Source organism: Ascidiella aspersa, chromosome 3 (genome assembly GCF_963924565.1).
Source record: "Ascidiella aspersa chromosome 3, kaAscAspe10.2, whole genome shotgun sequence".
In the NCBI taxonomy this organism is placed as follows: Eukaryota; Metazoa; Chordata; class Ascidiacea; order Phlebobranchia; family Ascidiidae; genus Ascidiella; species Ascidiella aspersa.
Genome location: NC_139449.1, coordinates 18,865,683 through 18,888,004, shown reverse-complemented (window position 1 = coordinate 18,888,004; position 22,322 = coordinate 18,865,683). Strand labels below are relative to the sequence as shown.

The following is a 22,322-nucleotide window of genomic DNA, read 5'->3' as shown; positions in this document are numbered from 1 at the left end:
TTAAAGTGCAATAGAATTTCATGCAAACAATGTTTATAAACTATGTCCCATATTGAAATAATTTATTATTTTGATATTTAGGCAGGAAAGGTTTCTAAAAAACCTATGTATATCAATTAGTTTTGGCCTCTATAAAAATGACAAAAAAGTCAAAAAGTTAATGATTTTTCTGACATCAACCACGTTAAAAACATGATTTATTTTTGTTGGCAAAAAAGCCATTCTGGTAAGCCTTGTACGTATGTCTATGCTATACTTTTCAGGTGTCGGTCTGTGGTTCGTACTTTTTTATATTGCCATTAATTTTTTTTCGTTTTTACATTACGTTGGCTAACTACTGAAAGTGTCTTGTAGGGCCTGGTCAAAAATGGGGTCATACATTATTATATGTTATACAAAAGTGTGACTTCTTTTGAAAGAATGCTTTAAATATCCTTATTTTGACAAACTGGTAAGAATATAGGAATTGGTAATAATGGAATACAAGTGTAAATTAAATGGAATACAAGTGTAAATTAAAAAAAAACGTGAAGGCCTAAAAGTTTTATCGAAATGAGCCGCGGGCAGGGTTAAACTAAATTGTTTTGGCTGGCCGGATGCCGCCCGCGGATTTCAGTAAGTTCAATAATTCCTAGATGGGATAACCTCTTTGCGGCAAAACAAGCATAAAGTTCGCATTGAAAGTTGTGATAAATTTGCTTTCCTGAACATTTGTTGTTTTTTAAGTCCGGTCCGAGACAAAATTTTAGTTTTAAACCGGTCCGCAGTGCCAAAAAGGTTGCCGAACCCTGCCTTAAAGGATCGCCACCATTCACGTTTTCTAGCGATAAACAAAATTTGTCTGCAGGCGTTGAAATGCAGTTAATGTAGGCCTACTCGTCACCCCTAAGACACTTTTGCACGACCAACAAATTGGGTAGCCCTGATTTATATAGAGCTATCTAACGAGGAATTGTTTTTTTACGTTTATCTCTCCTGATAATGATGGATAACATTTTGGTATTTCTAATCTAGAAAGGCTAGTGGGTCATTGAAAATCTGTGGTCGCGGGTCAGTGCTTCGCCATCCCTGGCCTAAACACCCACGTTTCAGAAAGCCATACTTTTGTTTCGACAGACAAATGTTTTGTTTTTAAACTTTTAAATAATCATTACTTCTTTTATATGTTTTTGACTTTATTTAATTTTATTATTACTTTGCGATATATAGGCCTATGTAGGCTATTTTATTTATAGAAACTGACGATGAAAGTATAGGCGAAATTAACATATATTCCTTTAATAAAATGTCTGATCCTGGTTTTACTCAGGTATTTGAACTTGAGTTTTATTTGTTTAAAATAGGTAGTATATACGCTAATCCAATCATATGGGTATAACTCATCCATAACTCATCCACCCACAATACCATATTCCATTCCACCATATACTATAAACCAGCGCTTCTCAACCGGTGCGCCATGGAAGGCTGCCAGGTGCGCCGCTAGCAAATGGAAAAACCAATTTAATATGTATTTTTACCTTCCCTTTAAGTTTAGCTCATTGATTCAGCAGTACTTTTAAGTAGAAAACACAATAAGACGTACAAAGAAACAACATCTAAATCAGATAATCTATAATACCATAGTACTAAGACCACCGACATAATACGCCAAATTCGCAGTAATTACCAGACAGAATAAAATCTAAAATAGTCTAGATAAGACCTAAACATGTCGAATTAAGCCCAAAATTTATCGGAGTAAGACTTAATAGACAAAATTATGCCCAAGACTGTAGGGAAAGGGTATTGAATGATTGGGGGACACCTGTTTGGCCTTGGATGTTTGCTGTCGGCATTTGGGCGCCGCTGTTTTGGTCCCGGATTTTTTTGGTGGTGCTAGGAATGGGGTTAGGGTTGAAAATATTCGGGGAGTTAGTGATAGTTATGGATGGTGTTTGGGGTTAGATAAAAGGTTAAAAAGGCCGTGTTTTGGCCATTTTGGTCTGATTCCGATTTCGTCATAATTACGTCTATTAGGTTTTAGTCTTATGCTCTTATTCCAACTGTCTTTTATAAGTTGATGTTTCTTATTTTGGTCTCAAGGCTGGAGTTTTTCTAAAGATATGCAACTATAAAGCCTATATAATAAAAAATTGCAACCAATTTAAGAGAAATAGAGGTACACCTCAAAAATTTCGCGCTCGCTTCGCTTGCAAAGTGCGCCGCCTCGTTTTCAAATGCTAAGTGCGCCCCAAGTAAAAAAGGTTAAGAAACACTGCTATAAACTATTTGCGATGTTATTGGTTTTGAATTACTACTGTTGCAGAATGCACATGCGCAAATCGGACTCGAGTCCCTAGTCGGTTTCCAGCAAAATAAATCGAATCCGTCAAATCCCAAGTCCGACTCCGCTGTCTTGTCTAGAAGTTTAAAAAATTCTAATGAAACGCAAACCGCATAAATTAAGTAATATAACTTTATTTTCAAAATAAGGGTCTTATTTTTATAAATGTGGATAGCCTATTTCATAAGAGCTTAATATGTTAGTGAATGTTTCTTTTTCTCTAATAAACGTCAAAATGTTTAACTATGTAACGTTAAAAGTGGTTAGCGTTATTTCTTGTGAAATCTAAGATGGTGCTATTTCATAAGAGCTTAATATGTTAGTGAATGTTTCTTTTTCTCTAATAAACGTCAAAATGTTTAACTATGTAACGTTAAAAGTGGTTAGGGTTATTTCTTGTGACATCTAAGATGGTGCGCCAGGCAAGTCAAAGTCTTTATAACACTAAAAATTCTTTTTTTTAAATGTATCACTCCATATAGTACAGTACGGTTTAAATTAAATATTATAAATTTCATTACCAAGTGAATCGTGTCGTACCGGAGTGGTCAAACCAGTACAATTTCGTCATATTTTTTCCATTTCTTTGCTTGCCATAAAACTCAGCCGCAAATATAATAACGTAAATCAGCTGCGAATAGTTAGAAGTTCGACGAGCGCCTGCCAAAGCAGAATGTGTACCTTGCATTTTGTTTCGTGTTTTAAAATCTATTTATAACATGTTGTTACACAAAAAACTTCATACAGTGCAAAGCGACATAAACCTAACATAGCCAGTGCAAGGCTATGCAGAAGGCTACGTTGAAAAAGTTTGAGACACAAAAAATAAAACTTAAAGAAATACAAATCGATGTAAAAACGGATAAATCGTAAGCAACGCCGGGAATTTTGTCTAACTATTAATAAAATTATTAAATGGATTACATGGCACTTGAAGTTATCTTAATTTAGAAAGACAGCATAAATTCTATTTAAATTATTTATTATATATTCGCGGTATTCTAGTTAAATATTGTCCCCCTTGATTCGCTATTGACGTCACATTACGCCTTACTATTCTGTTGAATAGGCTCTATAATCGGCGTTGTAGTATCAATTACAATTCTGTATACATGGCAAGGTTTTTGAATTATAAAATTTATTTTAAAACTGTAGCACAGAAAAAGGTGAACATACTCGAATTAAGTGGCTTGGTTGTATAAGCTAAGAAATAAACAAAAAACAAAAATGAAGCACAATACGAAGAGCAGCACCGCAGTCAATAGACATCCTTTTCTTGGATAGTAATCAGCATTTTGGCACAAGGGACATATGGCAATCTTGACGCATACGCGACTACAGAACACACTTGAAGAACGACAGTTGCACAAAAATAAAGAGCAATTATGAAAAATCCTCAACAATAAAAACGAACTGCAAAACTAAAGTCACTCTACAACAGTGGTTCTCAACCTTTTTGTTTTCGCGACCCCCTTTTCAGTTTTCAAAATACTATACCCCCAATTGTTGTGTATTACACATAAACCATTTAACAATCATACGCAATTCGGAAAAATGTTTACATTTCTTGAAAGATTGTTTTAAACTTAGGCAAGAATGTTCGGATTTAACAAAGTAGAAAATTAATTTTGCGGTTGTTACGTAATAATGGAAAATTGACATTCCGAACGGTAAGTTTGTAAAGAAACTTGTGTTATCTTCATTTTTCCTGAATTGGTCGAGTACAAGAAACAAGTTGTTACAGGAAAATTCAATTTTGTACAAATGTCATTACATAGAGTTTTGAAGTGTCATAAAACGGGTCCTCAATTATATAAAACCGTTCCTGTTTATATTAGACAAAACTATTAGACCCCCAGGACAACCTATTGTGATCCCCTTGGGTTTCGCGATCCCCAGGTTGAGAACCACTACTCTACAGTGTACAACCACACATTAGTCTTTTTCAGGACAACCCCGTCTTGTGTGACCCTGTGTTCCGCAAATTCCACAAGTAGGGGCCTTGCGTGAACGGGTTGCAGTAGCGCCAGATCCACCGACGGAATTTGCACCGGGACGACCACTCTGCCTATTTAACGACGAAGGTCCGCTGCTATGCGCTATAAAAATAAAGGACCTTGTCAGAATTTTGCAATAACCAATAAAGAGCCAAGTACAAAACACACGGTGTCAGGTTGGTTCAGTTGCCCATAACCCAGTGGTTCCCCAACTGTTTTATTCCGTGGGCTAATATTATTTTTATAAAAACAGGTCGTGGTCTACCGTGTGCCGTAAACCTTTTTTGTAGGCCCTATAGCCCACCATACAAATAAATTATATCAACAAGGCTGATCTACATCAAGCGAAATTTCCTGTCTGCAATTTGGGCCTACATTGTCGCGACAATTTCTAGATAAACGCATTGATTCTAACAACACCTGAATAATAGTTTTTACCTTCGGTTCATTTGCGTTTAAATTGAAAAACAGTTTATTGTAAAATGGTTCTTGCCACATTAGGCCAGGGGTAGGCAACATTTTCCGAGTCACAGGCTCAAAAACGTCTCTGTGGACCGTAATAAATTTTAACTTACGATTATGCATTCCGATTCAATGGATTAGCGAAACATTTTGTTAATAGTTGTTAAAATAGTTTCAATCCAGGGTAGACATTACCCTTTTATTCGGGTTTACCTAGTTGGAATAGCCGAAAAACATGAGGAATTGCCTTTTACCCATTTCGTAATGAAGGTGGTATTCATTGGCTGGCCTGATTCAGCCCGCCGGCTGTAGGTTGCCTACCCCTGCATTAGGCGCATAAAAGGGAGTCGCATATTGCTAATAACAGAATTTATAGTTTAATTTAACAAATAATTTCATTTTGTAAGTATTTTGCGAAAACATATATAGGGCCATGGCCTGAAAATGAACGTACCTTGCGTCGGCGGATCGTCCGCCCACTCGAAAAAGCCGCACTGCTGGTCACGTGGTTTGTCACAGCACATGAACTTCCGCCCCTGATTGGCTCCTTCCTTTTGCACGACACGCTCCACTGCGTCGACGTTACAACGGCATTTTACCGCCCGGTCACGCGTCGCTTGAGTTTGCCTGCAACACCCAAAACATATAAATTGCCCGGGGCAGGGGTGGCTGGCCAACCATTTAGAGGCCAAGAGCTTCGCTTGACACTCAATCTTACTGTGTTCACCCACGAAGAGCAACATGGTATTATATAGTTATTATCACCACGATTGTTTCACACTAACATACATGCCTTTACTTGGTAGTTTATTTTAAAGGTTAACAAAAATGTGTAGGCTCTACAAACAAGAATAGGATTTTGTAAAATGGTTTAATACTATCACTCTGTCAAAGCTTCTACTATCGAGTAAATCAATTCATCTACATCAGTGGTTCTTCACCTTTTTGCTATCGCGTCCCTTCTTTCCTCTAAATAATTGTGATAAATGAATGACAGGTTCGTGCGAAGCAAAACATTTTTTTCGTAGTTTTGCACAGTTTGTGGGGAGCGTGACATGGTACCCAACCCCTGTGCACAACCTTAGATCTCCATCAACAAAATCACACTGTTTATACTAAACATAGTCTAAATGCCTCCCTCCCTGAAAGAACCACTGATGTACATAGAGCAGTGGTTCGCAACTAGGGTGCGAAACTTTATTTTGGATTATTTAACAATATTTTTGCCCACTGGAAAGAAACAAGTTTATGTGTGCAAATAGAGGTCACTAAATAAAGAAATATTTTCCCACATTTCGTAGAGTTGGTTTGTTTTTGTCCCAGTTTCGTTATTAGTGGTATTGCAGTAAACCATATGAACGTAAGGGCGCTAAGTTGGCCACTACTACCCTGAAGCCAAATTAAATCGGTGGAATACGTACATTCCATCTCGCCTTAAAACGCATTTGAACAAGAAAACGTTTAAATCGCGCAATTAATAAATCCGAAACCTGGAATGTGTTGCGCTTTGTATCCTTGTTGGAGCAGGTTCATTCTGTTGAGGGGCGGCGTCGGCCCAGACGAAAAACCTGCAACCCCCGTCTTGACTGGGGCATTTGAAGAATTCTCTTCCAGTGTTGGGACCTTCTTTGCGAACCGTCAATCGCAGGGACACGTCCCCACAATTGCAAGTCGGCGGTTCCTCGGAGGAAACAGGCTTCTCGGATAATAATAAAGTTTAATTAAAGGAACAAAACAGGGCACATTTACCACATAGCACTGTAAAGACTGCCATGATAATCAATCACAAAATCTAAAGAGTTCGAATTACTAAGGTCAAATAACAACATAAAAATCTTCATAACTTAAAGGCTCATACTTAGGCAGCGAAAGTAGTTGGTTAGTTTAAATAAGAATTCGAAACCATAACACTCTATTAAGGATGTTCGATAATATCGAATCGGAGCCGATGCCCGATATAGAGTAGTACGGGTTCTCTACCAATTCCAAAGTGATTATTATAAAAAATATTTTTACGTAATTATAGGACTTTCAGCGATATTTGCGATCTAACGCAACGAATTTACCTTGAATAGTTTATTAAAAATTAATTAATGGTTAACAACCCGAGGTAAAATACTTCTTAACGCAATTGCTTTAAAACATTTTGAACGTTTTACTATCATCTATTCCGCTTGTTTAAGCATAGTAATGACGTAATTTGGTATAGGATCGGATACTGTTAGACAAAAAAATCGAGTATCGCAATCTGAATGAAATGTATTGAACATTCCGAAAGTCATGTTGTTCCAATTGAAGGTTTGTGCAGCATGGTAATCCTACCCATACGGTAAATTTTCATCAGCCGGAAATATTAGCATAACGCAATGAGATATTTTGGTTGTCTTTGCTTAGTTATCTGTTGGTTCAAATCAGAGCTTAGCATGGACATCACCTCGGCTACTTTATATTTTTTAACGCCTAATTGTGCTAACTGGTCTGTGAAACATCACCTTCTTGTCATGTTAATTATTATCCCGTTTTCCTTTATTGCATGTTTATCGCTTTAATTTTCACTTTATTTTTATATTTTAGTGTTGTAAAAATTAAGTCCATTGATAAGGTTGTTGCTTCGACGCCTAATTGTTAGTAGGGAAGCTTGCCTGAAAAAAGACCATTTCAACATGTAATGCAAGGTGTAGCACAACCGAAGACCCCGTAAAATGTAAACAAGTTTTTAGAATAATTTTTTAATTAGCAACCGAACAAACTTAGCGGGCCACATGTTGTCCATATGGACCAATCGTGCAGCGTCAACACATATCTGATTACATAGCTGACCAACCTGCTGGCGTAGGGTATTGTTTAACTCAGTCTTAGGCCGCGACTGGCGACTTGTCCCAGAATGCGGCATCTTTCTTTTACCAGGCGGGCGACGATGCCCTTCGTTTTCGCGTCCTCTGCCGAGAAACCCGGGTGCACCCCCACTTTCGCCCCCCGCTCCACTTCTGCCACCTCCCCTTGAAGAAGGTGGAGGTCGATTTTGAGCTTGGGTGCGCGGAGGGCGGCGAGAAGTGGGAGCTTGAGGCTGAACACGTTGCTGGTTTGTCGGATTGAGTTTGTACCTAAGGAAAGGTAGTGACATTTTAACGCAACTTTTGCACTTTTTTCTTTCTTCTGTATAATGTCCTTTACAGTTAAAAAACGAATGTGGCAGCCTTTTTGTCAGTTTGTCCAATATGCGAATCGAACATTAAATTTGTCAGATTTAGTCTCTTTTAAAAGGCTTAAGTGGGTAACATGGCTCAGTTGTTCAATTAATGTTTAAAGTAGAGAATAATAAAAAACTAAACGATGATCAGAGCTAGCTATATATCAGACACAAGTTACCTGATGCCTAGTATGTTATTCACATCCTCATCACAACCTCCGATGCAATAAACTTGTTCACAGTCGAAGTAAGCCGGAACACTTCCACGTTGAATTTTCAACTTTACCCTGCGTTAAATATAGCTGTTACATTTATGTTTAACGGCACATAAAAGGAATAAACGGCTTCTTGAAAATAGTCCGTAAGCCTAAGGGGTTGCTTAGACCTATATAGTATAAGGGTTTTTTCGGTGCGGCATTCTTACGTTTTACGAATTATTCGATCTGCCATATATTTCGATCTACTTAATCGAGTACAGATAGATAGATATTTTTGCACGTGTGTAATGATGTAAAGAAAAATATGCCGAGAAACAAATAAATTAACGTGCAGGGTGACGAAAGGCCTGAAGGTTAGCCACCCTTTAAAACACGATAGACTGTATACAGCGAAAAAAAAAACACATAATAACTGCAGAAAAACACAAAAGAACAGAGAAGAACAATAATTGTGACAGTCGTATAAGAGTCGGTACTAAGCACCTGTGTACGGGAGGTGGTCTGCATGTCTCGCACACAGAACTGTCCACCTGAGCATCAAGCACTGAACTAGGGAGGAAGGCAACTGTCCGACAGTCCGGGTATCCCATGCACGACAACATAAAACTGCAACAACAAAGAAAAAAATTATTTTTATGTAAAGAAGTTTAATAGGAATGAAATTTTCTTAACGTTCGTAAAATAGTCCTAAATAAAATGCAATACGTTCGTGACTTTGATCAACTTTTAGTACATACCGTAATTGTCATAAAGATTCGCATACAGTATAGCTCATAATAAAAGAACAACATGAAGATTATATACACAACAAAAAGTCAACAAAGGACACATGTTAATCTATTTTTTTTCCAAAAGCAAAACCATAAACATTAAATATATAAAGGTTGGTGATGGGTTCGTAACGATTACTTTAATCAGAGTAAATTGTATAGACTGCTAATTTAAAACAGTACACCAAAGTGTTTAAAACTAAGGTAATAATAAAAAAAAATCCAACTACGTTTGGTGGATTTATATCGCCCAATTTAAAGCGATAGGGTGTAGAATGAGATTGTAGACTTTGTGGTTCTCAACGTGCGATACACGTAAGGGGTTCGCGAGGACTTTCCACGTGGTTTGCAAGCAGATTTTAGGTCTTATGCGAAATTTGGATATATTATCGCAGCTTTCAAAGTTTATATTCTCGTTTTTTGCAAATAGCCGTATTTTTCTAATTCTAAATAGCCTATATAAGGTAATCAGGTGGCACTATATAACGACAAATTGTATTGAAATCTTGACAAGCTTTCGCACAACCGTGCTTCATTAGGTCTAAGAAGAAATTAATTATTTTTGTCATATTAATGTACATTTAATCTAAATCTGCGGCTGGCGCTGAAAGCGAGTTTTGTTTAATAATTCGTAGGATTTAGTATCCACAAGTTTAAAACGTTTTTACCAAGATATTCCGCAGCGACAGTAAATTTCCACTAGGTGATAAACGTCCAGAAAAAAAATGTTGTAGACGAAAAATAGTTATCAGTTTGTAAATAAACGAATCAATTAATCAATCGAACGCAAGGTAATTTCGTTATAACCCAACTATTTTTTACGCGATTCTCGACAGTTATTACGAACCCTCCGTCTCGTTTTGTCTTGATAACCATGTCCTGGCTGCAACTGGGACACGGTCGAACAGGTACGGAAGTGCTGGAAGGGTTGAGAGCACTCGCTTCTACCTGACTGCGGTCGCCGAAATACACCCCTAATGCCTGGTCCAATCTGCAAAGTAAAAAATATGCGTCTGGATAGTTGTTGTTGATCGTTAAGTCGTATATGCTTTAACAAAGTTGTTATCCAGCCAGTGAATAATGTTATCAAGCGATAAACCTAATACGACCAAATTTAATTTCACTAAATAAAACCGGTTTGTTTAAATTTCAACTTGAATCAAAAAAGTAAAACATGCTTTAGAATTAGATAGTAATCGCATAGGAGAAACGACAAACCAAAAAGTTCCGCATACAGTCACAAAATTTACCTGTTTTTCATTTTGGGCAATAGTTATGTGTGATTTTATAAACCATAAACTAAAAAACTGCTTGTCGACGAATTTTCCATAACTAAAACTGGTTAGTGGTTAGTGGTAACTGTGTCAGACAAGGTTGCTCGTCTAAGACTATATGGTCAAAAAATACGCGTTCCGCGTAACTTTAGGAACATAGGACTCACTTATCGGCTTTGTTGACTGCCTCCTGGAAAACAGAGCGGTATTTGGCCACGTGGTGGCGACACACGTCGTCTTTGTTCAGTTCTCCGTTACAGATCTTGGTCAGATCGGACTCGAGTTCGGCCCGTAACTCGGGTCGCGACATCGCGTATCCCATTAGGTTGTAACCTTAAAGAAGAATCGGAGTTTAAAACCCCTTTTAAAACAATACATGTATCCTTCCAAAACTGAAAACAAGCTGGTCATTCACACATCGTGAAACCATTCTGAAAGAACTACCGTTAAAATTGAGAGTTTTTTTTGAGAAAAATAAACTGTGACCGATTTCCTTGTATGTACAAAAATGCCCCGAAAGCTGACAAACACGACCTAGCCTTTGGACATTGCGGTGGTTTTCGTGAGTGTCAATTACTTGTTAGGGATGTTTTTTACCGCTGCACAGAAACAAAAAAATACTTGCCTTCCACAAGGCCCATTCCCAGTTCGCCGGGGATAAATCGCTGATCGTTGGTGAGTCCCACGTACATACGCTGCTTTATGGTTTCGATGTGCTCGGCATGCGTGGCGTCAGTACCTGTAAATTGTGAAAAAATATTAACCGACGAGAAAGGATGTTAACAGCAACGCCCTTGTATAGTGCTCATCTTAGAAAAGCAACCTTTTAGTGATCCAATAGGGGGGAGGAGAGACATTTTGTTTATTTCTATAAGACTTTTCGATTCATGTAATAATAAAAGTTCAGCCACGCTGATATGCAACTGTAAAATATTAATGTAATAAGGGTATCAAACTCTTAGCTTACGAACTATTGTGAATTGGCGATGTTTGTGAGGGGTTACTTGTCAAACTTACATAAAATTTAGACCCAATTGCTGGTTTGTGCAAAGATTTATTCGAAGTGCATCTTTAACACAAAAAAACGAAATGCTTTTTTTTAGCAAATTGCGATCTCCAGTCGTCTTCTAGGGCCGACATGAACACTATTTTGCATAGATTAATATACATATTATATAGATTACCTTCAGTATTTCATTTTTACTTAATTAGTTTTATACGAGGCCAACAAATAAGTGCCTTCGAACTACGTATTAAGAAAAAAGGGCCAACATTTTTTTACAAGCATTTTTCTTTTCGTTCACGTGTATTTGTCTTAGAAAACAGATGTATTTCTTTAGAAAAAAACAGATGTGAGTTTTTTAAAAACAGATGTATCAAAAATAAATATATTTTTTGCGTCTGACATCTTTTATAAAATTTTCAAGTTAGGTGAATTTCAACAATTCATTAACGTCCCAAATTAAAATGAACCGATTAAAATGAATGACTAAAGAGAAAAGGTGGCGCTTCGGTGGACTTGGGTCAGTATTGACGTTAGCAGACTAAAAGAAAACAACAGTCTTCCGCGTAGTCAATTTGTGCACTTTTTACGTTTGATAATTTGGACTTGCGCAAATATTTGACCACATGGACATGTATAAGATTAAACTAAGTACAGAACTTAGTAAACCGAAAACAGTTTTTTTGTATGTAATAAAAAGATAAATATATTTCGCTATAAAGCATCATCAGTATCTCATTCAAATATAATCTTCTATTTCTATTTGAATAAGATAATGATGATGGTTTAGAGCGAAATATATTTATCTTTTTATTACATACAAACAAACTGATTTTCGGTTTACTAAGTTCTGTACTTAGTTTAATCTTTATCATTGATGTGCAACCAGAATCGTTTGTTTTCACCATTCGGATTCAGGCAGATTTTGTTATTCGAAAGAATACTTTGATTACATGGACATGTAGTAATAAATTATAAGGAACACTTGTCAATCACCAAACAACAATAGAATTTTAAAATCCAGGATTATCTACCGATTCCGTGCTTGTCCATAAGAGCTATTAGGTCTGCTTCGGTGAGAAGCGGGGGTGATGACGTTTGTCCTGCTGTCATTTCCAACCTCGTCGGCTCGAACTCGTCGCCCACTCTATACAGCGGAATTACCTACATGTGGAAATCAGAAAACACATCGAGGGTGAATAGTTGGTGGAAACTTTAAGATATCAGTTATTCAACGACTTAACTTTGGCACGTTGTGCACACCAAGCCCTTCTATTTGGATTAAAGCAGGTTATTAAATTAAGGTTTTCACAGAAATTGCGCTGTGGGTTAGTTAGTGTTCAACTTTTTATAGTGTGTCTTGCAATAACAATGAGTCCATTGGTTGACTGGCAGCTTTTGGAAAATGTATGTTTGGCAATTTTAGCAAAGCAAAACCTAAACAGCAGGTAACGTGCCGATTTCAGACAAATTTACGATTTACCTTTGCATTCCATTTGTCATAGATGTAAACTTCCAAGTAGTTTTTTGCGATAATCATGAGACCCTGTGCTACGAACTTTTCTCCTCCCAGCTCTATTTCCACCGACGTTTCATGGCCCTTCAACCAAAAAAATTGAGTAAAAAACAAAACAAAGTACAAACTGCAGTACTAAATGATTGTTTGCTTGGGTTGGTGCCTCACGTAGTTCTAACGATCGTTTTTATTTTTAAAGATTGTTTTTTTAAAGACAGCTATTTTACTTTTTATCTTAGTATTGTTTGACCGTTTGAAATTTTGCTATAACTATAGCAATACTTTTTACTTCGATCAAACTAAAACTTCTGCTTAGACACCAATGGTTTCGTTTCCCCCGGAAATACTTCGGCATTTATTCACAGAACAACTATGTACATTTTGTAAAACAACATATATAGTTGAACACTTTTTTAATTACGGTGTACGTTACTTCTATCCATGAACTAATAAAAGTGCTTGTCAGGCCTGCTTAAGTTTCAAGAAAAAAAAATACTTGCATTAAATTTGTAAAACACGTATAATTTCGGCTATTTTGCAAGTCTGTCGAAGCACACCTGAGCATCACGATGGCAGCATGCAAGGAAATGCCGCGTTATTAGTTCATACAGCCGAGCTTCATTGCCCTAAAAAAATAGAAAATCGTTGAAAATTGTAGCTTTTCTATCATTTACACAGAAACGTAGTAGAGAAACACAATATTCCATGAGTATAAATACTGCTATTTTCATAAAATAATTAATATCAATCAAAATGAACATGTAGTGCTTAACTATATTTAAAGGAATTCAAATTAAAGATAAATACTGGAAGTTTGCTCACGGTCAGGTTATTGGTGTACTTGGTAGGGTGGATTGGCGGATGAGCCTTATCGGTTTTGCTTCCGTTGCGAGGTGTCGGCCCGATTTCAAGGAGATCCTGTGCGAAGCCACCCCAAGTTGGGTGCTGGGTCTGGTGCTCGACCAACTCGGAAAGGTTGATGTCTTTTGGGAAAATGTTGGTCTCTGTGCGAGGGTAGCTGATGAATCTGTCAAGTTTAATTTATAAGGACTGGTAAGCTACATTGAATTTATAAATAAACATAAATTTATTACATGTTTAGGGAGATATTTAGTTAGCAGTAATTCACAACTGTAAATGCATTTTTTTTAAACTGATGTCCACTCTATCTCCTGTATTTGGGAGGGAAAATAGGAGGTGTTAATAGATTTCTATTTAAAACATTAAGGAAAGTATAAATACGCGTTTTCAGTAATAACGGGCGGGGAAAATACGGCCCTCGAAATATTTGTTTATGGTACACACAGATTTTAATAAATAGTCCATTTAGTTACAACTAAACGTAATACCCGGGGTTGCCCAGGTTAAATATGGCATGTAACAGTTTCTACGCCTTAAATTTATGGCATGATAAAAATTACATGGACTAGTAGTTATTGTTGCAATAGGCGCAATTTGCGAAATCTACCTGAATTTTGTGTCGTCAAACAAAATGTACAACGCAATAAAACCCGCGATTCGTTCAAAGCGAATTTATTTTTACCTGTGGGGGACTATACAGTGCGCTTCGCTTCGCTTAGCACGCGAGAAAACTACAACAAGGAAACTCCCATCCGCCTTCTTCCTCCCATTTGTAGTAGAATATTTCTTTTTAAACTAATTGTAGTAATGCCCATAGCTCGACGCCTATTCTAATCCGTTCTGTCTGTTGCTATGCAAACGGCATGCCGCCGGTGTCCCGGCTTAATAACCAAGCCAAATATATCAATAGTAGCACAGCCTACCCTTGTGTGTACAGCTTCTCTGCTATCTTCATAGTTTCCTTGGCATTTATTCTTAGTTTTCTCGATGCCAGCTTCTCCATCTCCACCGTCTCCATAGCAACCGGACGCCACCTGCTCTTAGGCTTGCTAGTAACATCAACTACCGCCGCCAGCTTCGGAGGCTCACAGCAGTTTGCGTACAAACTTGCACAGGCTGCTTCGTGAAAAAGACGATGTCGCTTCCAGTGAAATTGGGCCGTAACCATAGTCTGTGAGTCATCTTGTTGTTTTGTGTGTGACGCTGAATAAAAACATATCAATAAGTCGTTGCTCGTCTAGTTCAAGTATCGACCAGGGATGAGATTTTGTTCGGACCAGTTTGCCAATGCGAGTGAAATTCAATCCGATGAATGCTAATGGACACCAACTCGCTAGACTGACACGCCCCCCTAGCAAAAATTAGCTGTTGATATCAGACCTACTGGACTCAATTTGTTGACCGGCGACAAACCATTTGAAACGCAATGGACGTAAGGTTAGTTATTGCGTACAGCGCTAATGATTCATGTTTAGTTGTTTACGCAACTACTGCAACGAATTGACCAAACGCATCACACATGGTTAAACGTACTGGGTAGCCCGGTAAACATTTCGAGACCGGCGATATTCGAACTTTATAAACGTACAGAAATAAAAAGGCAAATCAGTGGTAAAAAAAACAATTGGGTAGGACCGAAAATAGCAGACAGCGTGCAGACATTTTTACATTATTAACCTTCAATTTTCCAAAATGGTTCGGATTGAAACTGTTCCCTTGCTTTGTAGCGCTCCACTACAAACCCCAATGTTGGAAACTGACAGCTTCCGTAACTGATTAGTTTGTCTTTAAGAACTTGAGGAAAAACTTTTTGCAATCGTAGTGTTTGAAACCTTGTAAAAGCAGCACCTGAAAAATTAGTTAAATTTCATGGTGGTAATCCCGGAGTAACAAAGGCAGATACAGCATATTTGTTCAGTAACTTACCAATTCTTAAATCTAATTCCTGCCTTATATCAACAGCATCACTCACTTTCCTATCCGGAGTTACCAAATTTCTGCAAGCTGAAGTAATGGATCTAAATTAAAAAAGATGAAAATTAAAACATGAAACAGCATGCAAACGTGTATAATAATGTGCCCTTTTATAAGTCGTCCTTTTGATTAGCGAAAGGCACTCGCCACTCGTCCATAGTACATCGCGAGAAAGACTAGCCGAATCAGTCAATTGATGATGCAGTCAAGGCAGGCTCGAAAAAAATAGTGCCTGTCGCAAGGTTTAAACGTACAACCACGGCGGTGCGGATCTAGGAATTTCGTTTGGAGGACTACAACTTTTTCCCAAAATGACGTTACCAAGTTACATCGTAACGTGACACAATACTACGTTAAAACGTGACGCCATAAAAAAGTCAAATTAAGAACACCACACAATTCGTTTGTTTTTATTCACTAGGTTGTCGAAGGGCTACTTTTAATACAAAGCTACTTTACAAAGATGTTATCGAATCGCACAAACGATAAAAAAGCCTTAATACCGTTTTAAAAAAAGGGTTGGATGAGATCAAGGAGGCATGACGCCTTTGGGCTATAACTAAATGTTTATCTAAATGAGCTGAGACAAACTATAAACATAAGCAAGATAGGCGCAGAACTCGGACAATTTTTTACGTAGTTATAATAGCCACAAAATACGGTTTTGGGGGGGTATGGATCCGCTCTGCCACAGTCATACAGTAACCGTCCATAAACCAAGTGAACGCAGGCTCAGAGGGAAACAAGTCGAGAAACAACCAGGCCACTACATCATGTTAGTACAAATAACCAAATATTTTCATACTTTTTGTAAACGAAACTGCATTTATATTTAGTGTATTGAAGGCCCGGGTGTACTATGACACGAGTGCCGCTATCGCATACCAAAGGGCAATAACAGAATGCAGCAGGCAATGGTATAATCTTTGTTTCTCGACTTGCTTTCCTCTGAGCCTGCGTAGCCCAGTTGGTAAAGTGACGGTCCCAGTAAGGCGGAGGTCGTGACGTTTTTCTATCCTGGCCTTGCTGGCATTAATTACTTGATTCAGCTGGTCTCTTGATGGTTCTCGCTGTATCTTTTAAAAACACCTTTAAAATTACAGAACCTAGATTTCTTAATAAAAATAGTACATAAAAAAGATTCTATGCACCTTTCAGTAATTTCTGAAAACCTTGCTCTGTAAACATTAACATTGGGTTTAATGTTTCTGCATATGTTGATGATTTCAAATCCAATGTTTTCGCCCTCACGATCACAATCAGTCCAAATTACCAAAGCTTGGCAACTTCTAATTTCTTTTTCCAAAGTTTTCTAAAAAAAAGATTAATTAGGCATGCAACATTTAAAACAATTATTTACTGTATTTTACTACATATTTTTAACCGAATGTTTTTTATGTTATTTGTCATGCGTCTTACGCTAATGTTAACCAAATCCAAATGCAAAACGCTATATTCAACATTTTTCTTCGTAAAGTGGCTTTCTCTATTCATTCAGGTTGGCTGAACAACAAGTGAGCATTCCACATATAAGTAAATATAGAATAGTTTATTTCGTACAAAGAGAAACAAGGGCCATGTACACAGAATAAAATAGTCTAGTACGTACACAATTCAGAATACTAAGTCAGGCAATCTTATAGCTAAAAATGTCAACCATTTATTTCAGGTACCGAATTAGGCGCAGTTAAAGTTCCTCGCTGTTGTGCTAATATACGGTGTTTGTGTAACAACGGCCTCCCTAACTAATGCAGATCTCTTAAATGTGGTGAACTTATTTTGCGGTCTTAACAATTTGCGGTTTTACAGCTTGCACCTGGCCGACCAAAGTAGTGTGTGACATACCTGCTTGTTTGCATCTAAGTGGTTGCTTTCGCTGTATATTAATATGACTTGAATGTCAGACAGAAAAACACATCAATAAATATGATGTCACTACCTTTTTTTTGATGTCATTAACTTTTCAAACTGTTTTCTTTTTGTTTTCTGCTTTTTGTAATTTATGCTTTTTGTTTTCTGTTTTTAGTAAATCTTTGTTAATAATAAACTTTTAAAAATCGTTTAAAATTAACCTTATTAATTCAGTACTAGATTATGAAACCCGGCACTAACCTTTATATTAACCATGTTTTCGGTAACACACTTTTCAAGTTCCGCATCGAATAATACTAATGGGTGACAAGAATGCCTGGTAAAAATGTAATTTTGCTAAATAAAGCATTAAAAAACATTTAGAGTTTGGAATTTTATATATATAATTATTTTAAACCAAATACAAATAATAATAATATTATATTATAAAAAACATAATCATATTATATTAGAGTTTAGAAGTTTATTATTTTAAACCAAATATATAAATGAATGCTTTTTAAAATACCATTTTCTATAGCTTCCAACAAACTCATAGTTCTGTAGATGACCTGAAAGTGATGTCATTACCATGCTGCATTCTCTTCCTAGCATGGTGTAACCAAACTCATACACTTTGTTGTATTTTGAAAATCCTTCTCTCTGTCAAATATATATTAAACACTCTGCTTTACTGTCTGTAACCAGGTAAGCAATTGCCTAAAATGCCCAATTAGTCAGCAATTTCCCTTTTAAGACACAATTATTGTGGTAAAAGTTTGGTATGTAAGTGTGTATGGAACACTTTTGTTCATCATATTATAAGATGCAGTTTTACATTTAAACGTTAAGATATCACAGTATTTTATTTGTCATTACACAGTATTTTATTTGTCATAATGTTTAAACACGTTACACTTATTTTACCCTGTTGGAGTGTCCTCCAGATAAAATAGCAGAAATACGTTTGGCAGCATCATTCTTCTCTGCAACGTTTAAAACTTTAAAAGTACCACCTTGGCGCGGCATGTTGAAATTAAAATGTTGTGCAAGAAGTCCAATTTAAAGTTTTTAAAAGCAAGTTCAAACATAAAACAACAAAACTTAAAAATCTTTAAAATAAAATAAACATCCTGTAGATAACAACATGTAAAAGATTTTGTTTAAATCAGATAAATATAAGGAGCTTCAATATAAGGAGCTGTTCAACAACAATGAAGTACTTCTATTTTCAGCCTCTTGCAAATTTTTTGGCTATGACCTATTTATTATTTTTTGGTAAACCATTAAAACTTTATTGTTGTTAAAACTGCTTCACCTGTATAATATTAGAAAGCATATATTTTTGTTTTATTTAAATAACTTATTTCTGGCTTACCACTTTTTTTAAACATTTCTGGTTTTGTGTAATTCTTAACGTATTACAAATCAAGGAAGATGTGTTTAGGTGGTTTAGTTAAGGTATATGATTGGGCTTAAGTTCCAGTCAAGTTACTCATAGGATAACTTAAGTCCAAGTCAAGTCAATAAATAACAAGCCAAGTCTTAGTCCAAGTCGTCGGTTGCCCAAGTCAAGTCATAATTGCAAGTCAACTTTCAGTCAAGTCCTTGTCATAAAAATAAAATAAACTCATCTAAATGTGAGCAATACCTCAAGTAAGAGATATCATAAATGAAAAGTAATAAAGCAATCAAATTGTTTTACATGCAAAAATAAAGATAAATAATCCAATTTAAAAAACGCCTAATGAAATAACTTCTTTACTACCAAGTCTATTGTCCAAAAGCCGTAAGTTAAGTCAAGTCATTAGCTCGAAAGAATTAAGTCCATTTTGAAAAAAATTCATTTGAAAATACTGACTTAAGTCATTAAAACCCAGCCCTGTCTGATTGGTCACAAATTATAGCTCTGTTATGTTTAAGTAACATGTCTTGTAAAGCCGCATAAAGGTAAGAAAACATATAAATCTAATGTAGTATAATAGTATTTTATTAATGGATATAAATTTACCTTTTTAAATATTTTTTTTTGGTTTCGCATAGAATAGATCCATTAAATGTAATACAATTATTAAGCTTTAGTTCAGGGATGTCCAACCCGCGGCCAGTGCATTGCGGCCCGCTTGATGTTTACGTGCGGCCCACCTCATATTCTCACTTTCAGTAGCCTTTATTTAAAACAATTGTTTTGAATATCATCAAAATATGTAAAACGCGCAGTATTTGATGTAGGCCTATAATCTCATATTTTTTTAGACTATTATCAAGTCCAATGTCTCATTACAACAACCATCGAACACTGCACACATCATTGTTAAGCAAGATGTTTTTTTTTTTAATAGTGCGTTTTTGCGGACTGTTTTAAAGAAATATGTCATCCCAAAGGTGTCGTACCATGGCATGATACGGCACGTAAACTCATTTTTTGCGCTTCGCGCGATTAAGCCGAGATTTATTGTTTATTTGCGCACAAGTTCACCTTCCAAAAGCGGGTGTTGGGTTAAGTTGTTTATGAGGGTAACACTAATTTACGGAATGATGAATGGTCGGAATGGTCGGAACGCTCACTAATTTACGGAATGGTCGGAATGGAATGAATAGGGCCGAAACTAATTTGATGAATGGTCGGAACGGAATGAACTGTCGGAATGGAATGAATGACGCTGTAGAAGCAGAATGAACTCTCGAAATGAAATGAACGAAGCTGTAGGAACAGAATGAACTGTCGGAATAGAATGAACTGTCGGAATGGAATGAATGACGCTGTAGGAGCAGAATGAACTGTCGGAATGAAAAGAACGAAGCTGTAGGAACAGAATGAACTGTCGGAATAGAATGAACTGACGGAATGGAATGAATGACGCTGAAGAAGCAGAATGAACTCTCGAAATGAAATGAACGAAGCTGTAGGAACAGAATGAACTGTCGGAATGGAATAAACTGTCGGAATGGAATGAATGACGCTGTAGAAGCAGAATGAACTCTCGGAATGAAAAGAACAAAGCTGTAGGAACAGAATGAACTGTCGGAATAGAATGAACTGTTGGAATGAAATGAACGAAAGCTGTAGGAACAGAATGAACTGTCTGAATGAGATGAACGAAGCTGTTAGGGTTAGGGTTGGGGTTAAGGTTAGCTTTGTTCATCTCATTCCGACAGTTCATTCTGTTCAAACAGCTTCGTTCATCTCATTCCGACAGTTCATTCTGTTCAAACAGCTTTGTTCATCTCATTCTGTTCAAACAGCTTTGTTCATTTCATTCCGAAAGTTCATTCCTAACCCCAATCCTAAGCCTAACCCTAACCCTAACAGCTTCGTTCATTTCATTCCGACATTTCATTCTGTTACTACAGCTTCGTTCATTTCATTCCGACAGTTCATTCTGTTCCTACAGCTTCGTTCATTTCATTCCGACAGTTCATTCCGTTCCGACCATTCATCAAATTAGTTTCGGCCCTATTCATTCCATTCCGACAATTCCGACCATTCCGTAAATTAGTGAGCGTTCCGACCATTCCGACCATTCATCATCCCGTAAATTAGTATTACCCGTCTATGACGTAACGATATGACGTAACTTATGACGTCTCCCTGTTTATTTAACAGGTTTTGCGGCCCCTAAAGATTGTTTTCAAGTGGCAATGCGGCCCATTATGCTAAAAGGTTGGTTTGGTAATCCCTGGCATTTTAGTTGTTATTGTTTTGAAGTCGTCACGAGATTCCCGCTAAATTTATTGAGTCGCCATTTTATGTCTTTGTAAGTTATAAATGTATTTGTTAATTTATGGCGAAAATTTAATTTTTTATTTAGTTTCATTTGTATTAAAGGCTAGCGTAGGTCAACTACAGGCTCGTAGGCCAAACGTCTCTTTTTCTCCCGCGACCAAAATCGCTCAGCCACACATTGCTGCTTTTTTCCATTTTTATTTCGCTACTGTGAGTGCCCAAAAACTATTTATTTTGCCAACTTAAAAATTTGAACTATTTTGATTTTGGTGTGTTATGCATATATAGGGCCAGTATAAGCAGGGAGTCTAACCGTTTGATTTTTCCGGTTCAGGTTCGGTTTGGATTGGATTCAAGAATTTTTTTCGGTTAGGTTCGGAGCAGTTTAAACGTTCCGGTTCATCTCATGTTCGACCATCGTTATCTAAACCGATTTATAAAGTTCCGGTTCTGGTTCAATATAAAATTAAGCAAACATAAACTTTGGGTAAAAAAAATTATAAAATGATTTTTAAATAAGCCGTATTTAAGGATCAGCACTCAATTTTTATCTTTAATGAGTCCTTTGACCAGATTACTATAACAATGTATTCTACCAGGTAAAGGCAAATAAGGTAATTGTTTATGCCATTGTGATCAGGCAAACTTTTAGTTTGAAGTAGGCCTTTGTCAAAGCTGGGACCCTAGGGGCTAAATATTGCATGGTTGTACAGACTAAATATATAAGTAGCCTAGCAAAAAAAATTTTCGGCAAACCCATTATTACTTTTTCGTAGGCCTAGCTGTCGTTTTCTTCAGAGCAACCACTTATTTTGATGTTAACATGAATAAGCCTAATAAAATCCATTTTTCAAAGCTAAGGAAGTATCTCAATTTTTAATCTCAATTTTTTCGCTAGAATAATTACGTAAAAGCTTGCATTAAAGAATTGTGGGCGGTAAACTACGTCATCCCCAGCTAGGGCAAAAACCAGGCCACGCCCTGCAAAAAAACATTTTTGCCAACTTTACTGTGTAATACAACTATTTTTTGCAAGTTCAATAGGCCGATGCTTTTATCTGTTTTAAGGAATAAATTCAGCCAAAGACGCTATAGGCCTACATGGCCTAATATGACAGGTTGGGCTACAGGGACGGATACAGGCATGGGTCAC

At 36.8% G+C, this 22,322-nt stretch overlaps 1 protein-coding gene across 1 annotated transcript; it reads right to left on the bottom strand.

Moving 5' to 3' along the window:
- Positions 1 to 3,517: 3,517 nt before the first annotated feature.
- LOC146160569 (DNA topoisomerase 3-alpha-like) lies at positions 3,518 to 18,540 on the bottom strand. The gene is made up of 20 exons (XM_083384968.1): positions 18,370 to 18,540; positions 17,972 to 18,105; positions 17,704 to 17,779; positions 16,743 to 16,903; positions 15,544 to 15,635; positions 15,295 to 15,465; positions 14,541 to 14,820; positions 13,579 to 13,783; positions 13,314 to 13,382; positions 12,724 to 12,840; positions 12,275 to 12,404; positions 10,863 to 10,976; positions 10,405 to 10,570; positions 9,811 to 9,954; positions 8,677 to 8,799; positions 8,155 to 8,262; positions 7,610 to 7,889; positions 6,276 to 6,481; positions 5,240 to 5,412; positions 3,518 to 4,425 (listed from the first exon to the last, which is right to left on the bottom strand). The coding sequence occupies exons 1-20, from the start codon at positions 18,469 to 18,471 to the stop codon at positions 4,262 to 4,264; spliced, it is 3,015 nt and encodes a 1,004-aa protein (XP_083241094.1). The 5' UTR covers positions 18,472 to 18,540; the 3' UTR covers positions 3,518 to 4,261.
- Positions 18,541 to 22,322: the final 3,782 nt, after the last annotated feature.

Bases quoted from the DNA above. Each gene is read 5' to 3' on its own strand.
- LOC146160569 (XM_083384968.1), bottom strand. From the start codon at position 18,471: ATGCCGCGCCAAGGTGGTACTTTTAAAGTTTTAAACGTTGCAGAGAAG. The intron at 15,466-15,543 runs GTAAGTTACTGA...CTAATTTTTCAG, and splicing joins GGAATTAGATTTAAGAATTG to GTGCTGCTTTTACAAGGTTT. The intron at 4,426-5,239 runs GTACGTTCATTT...TTATTTTTATAG, and splicing joins GGACGATCCGCCGACGCAAG to CGCATAGCAGCGGACCTTCG.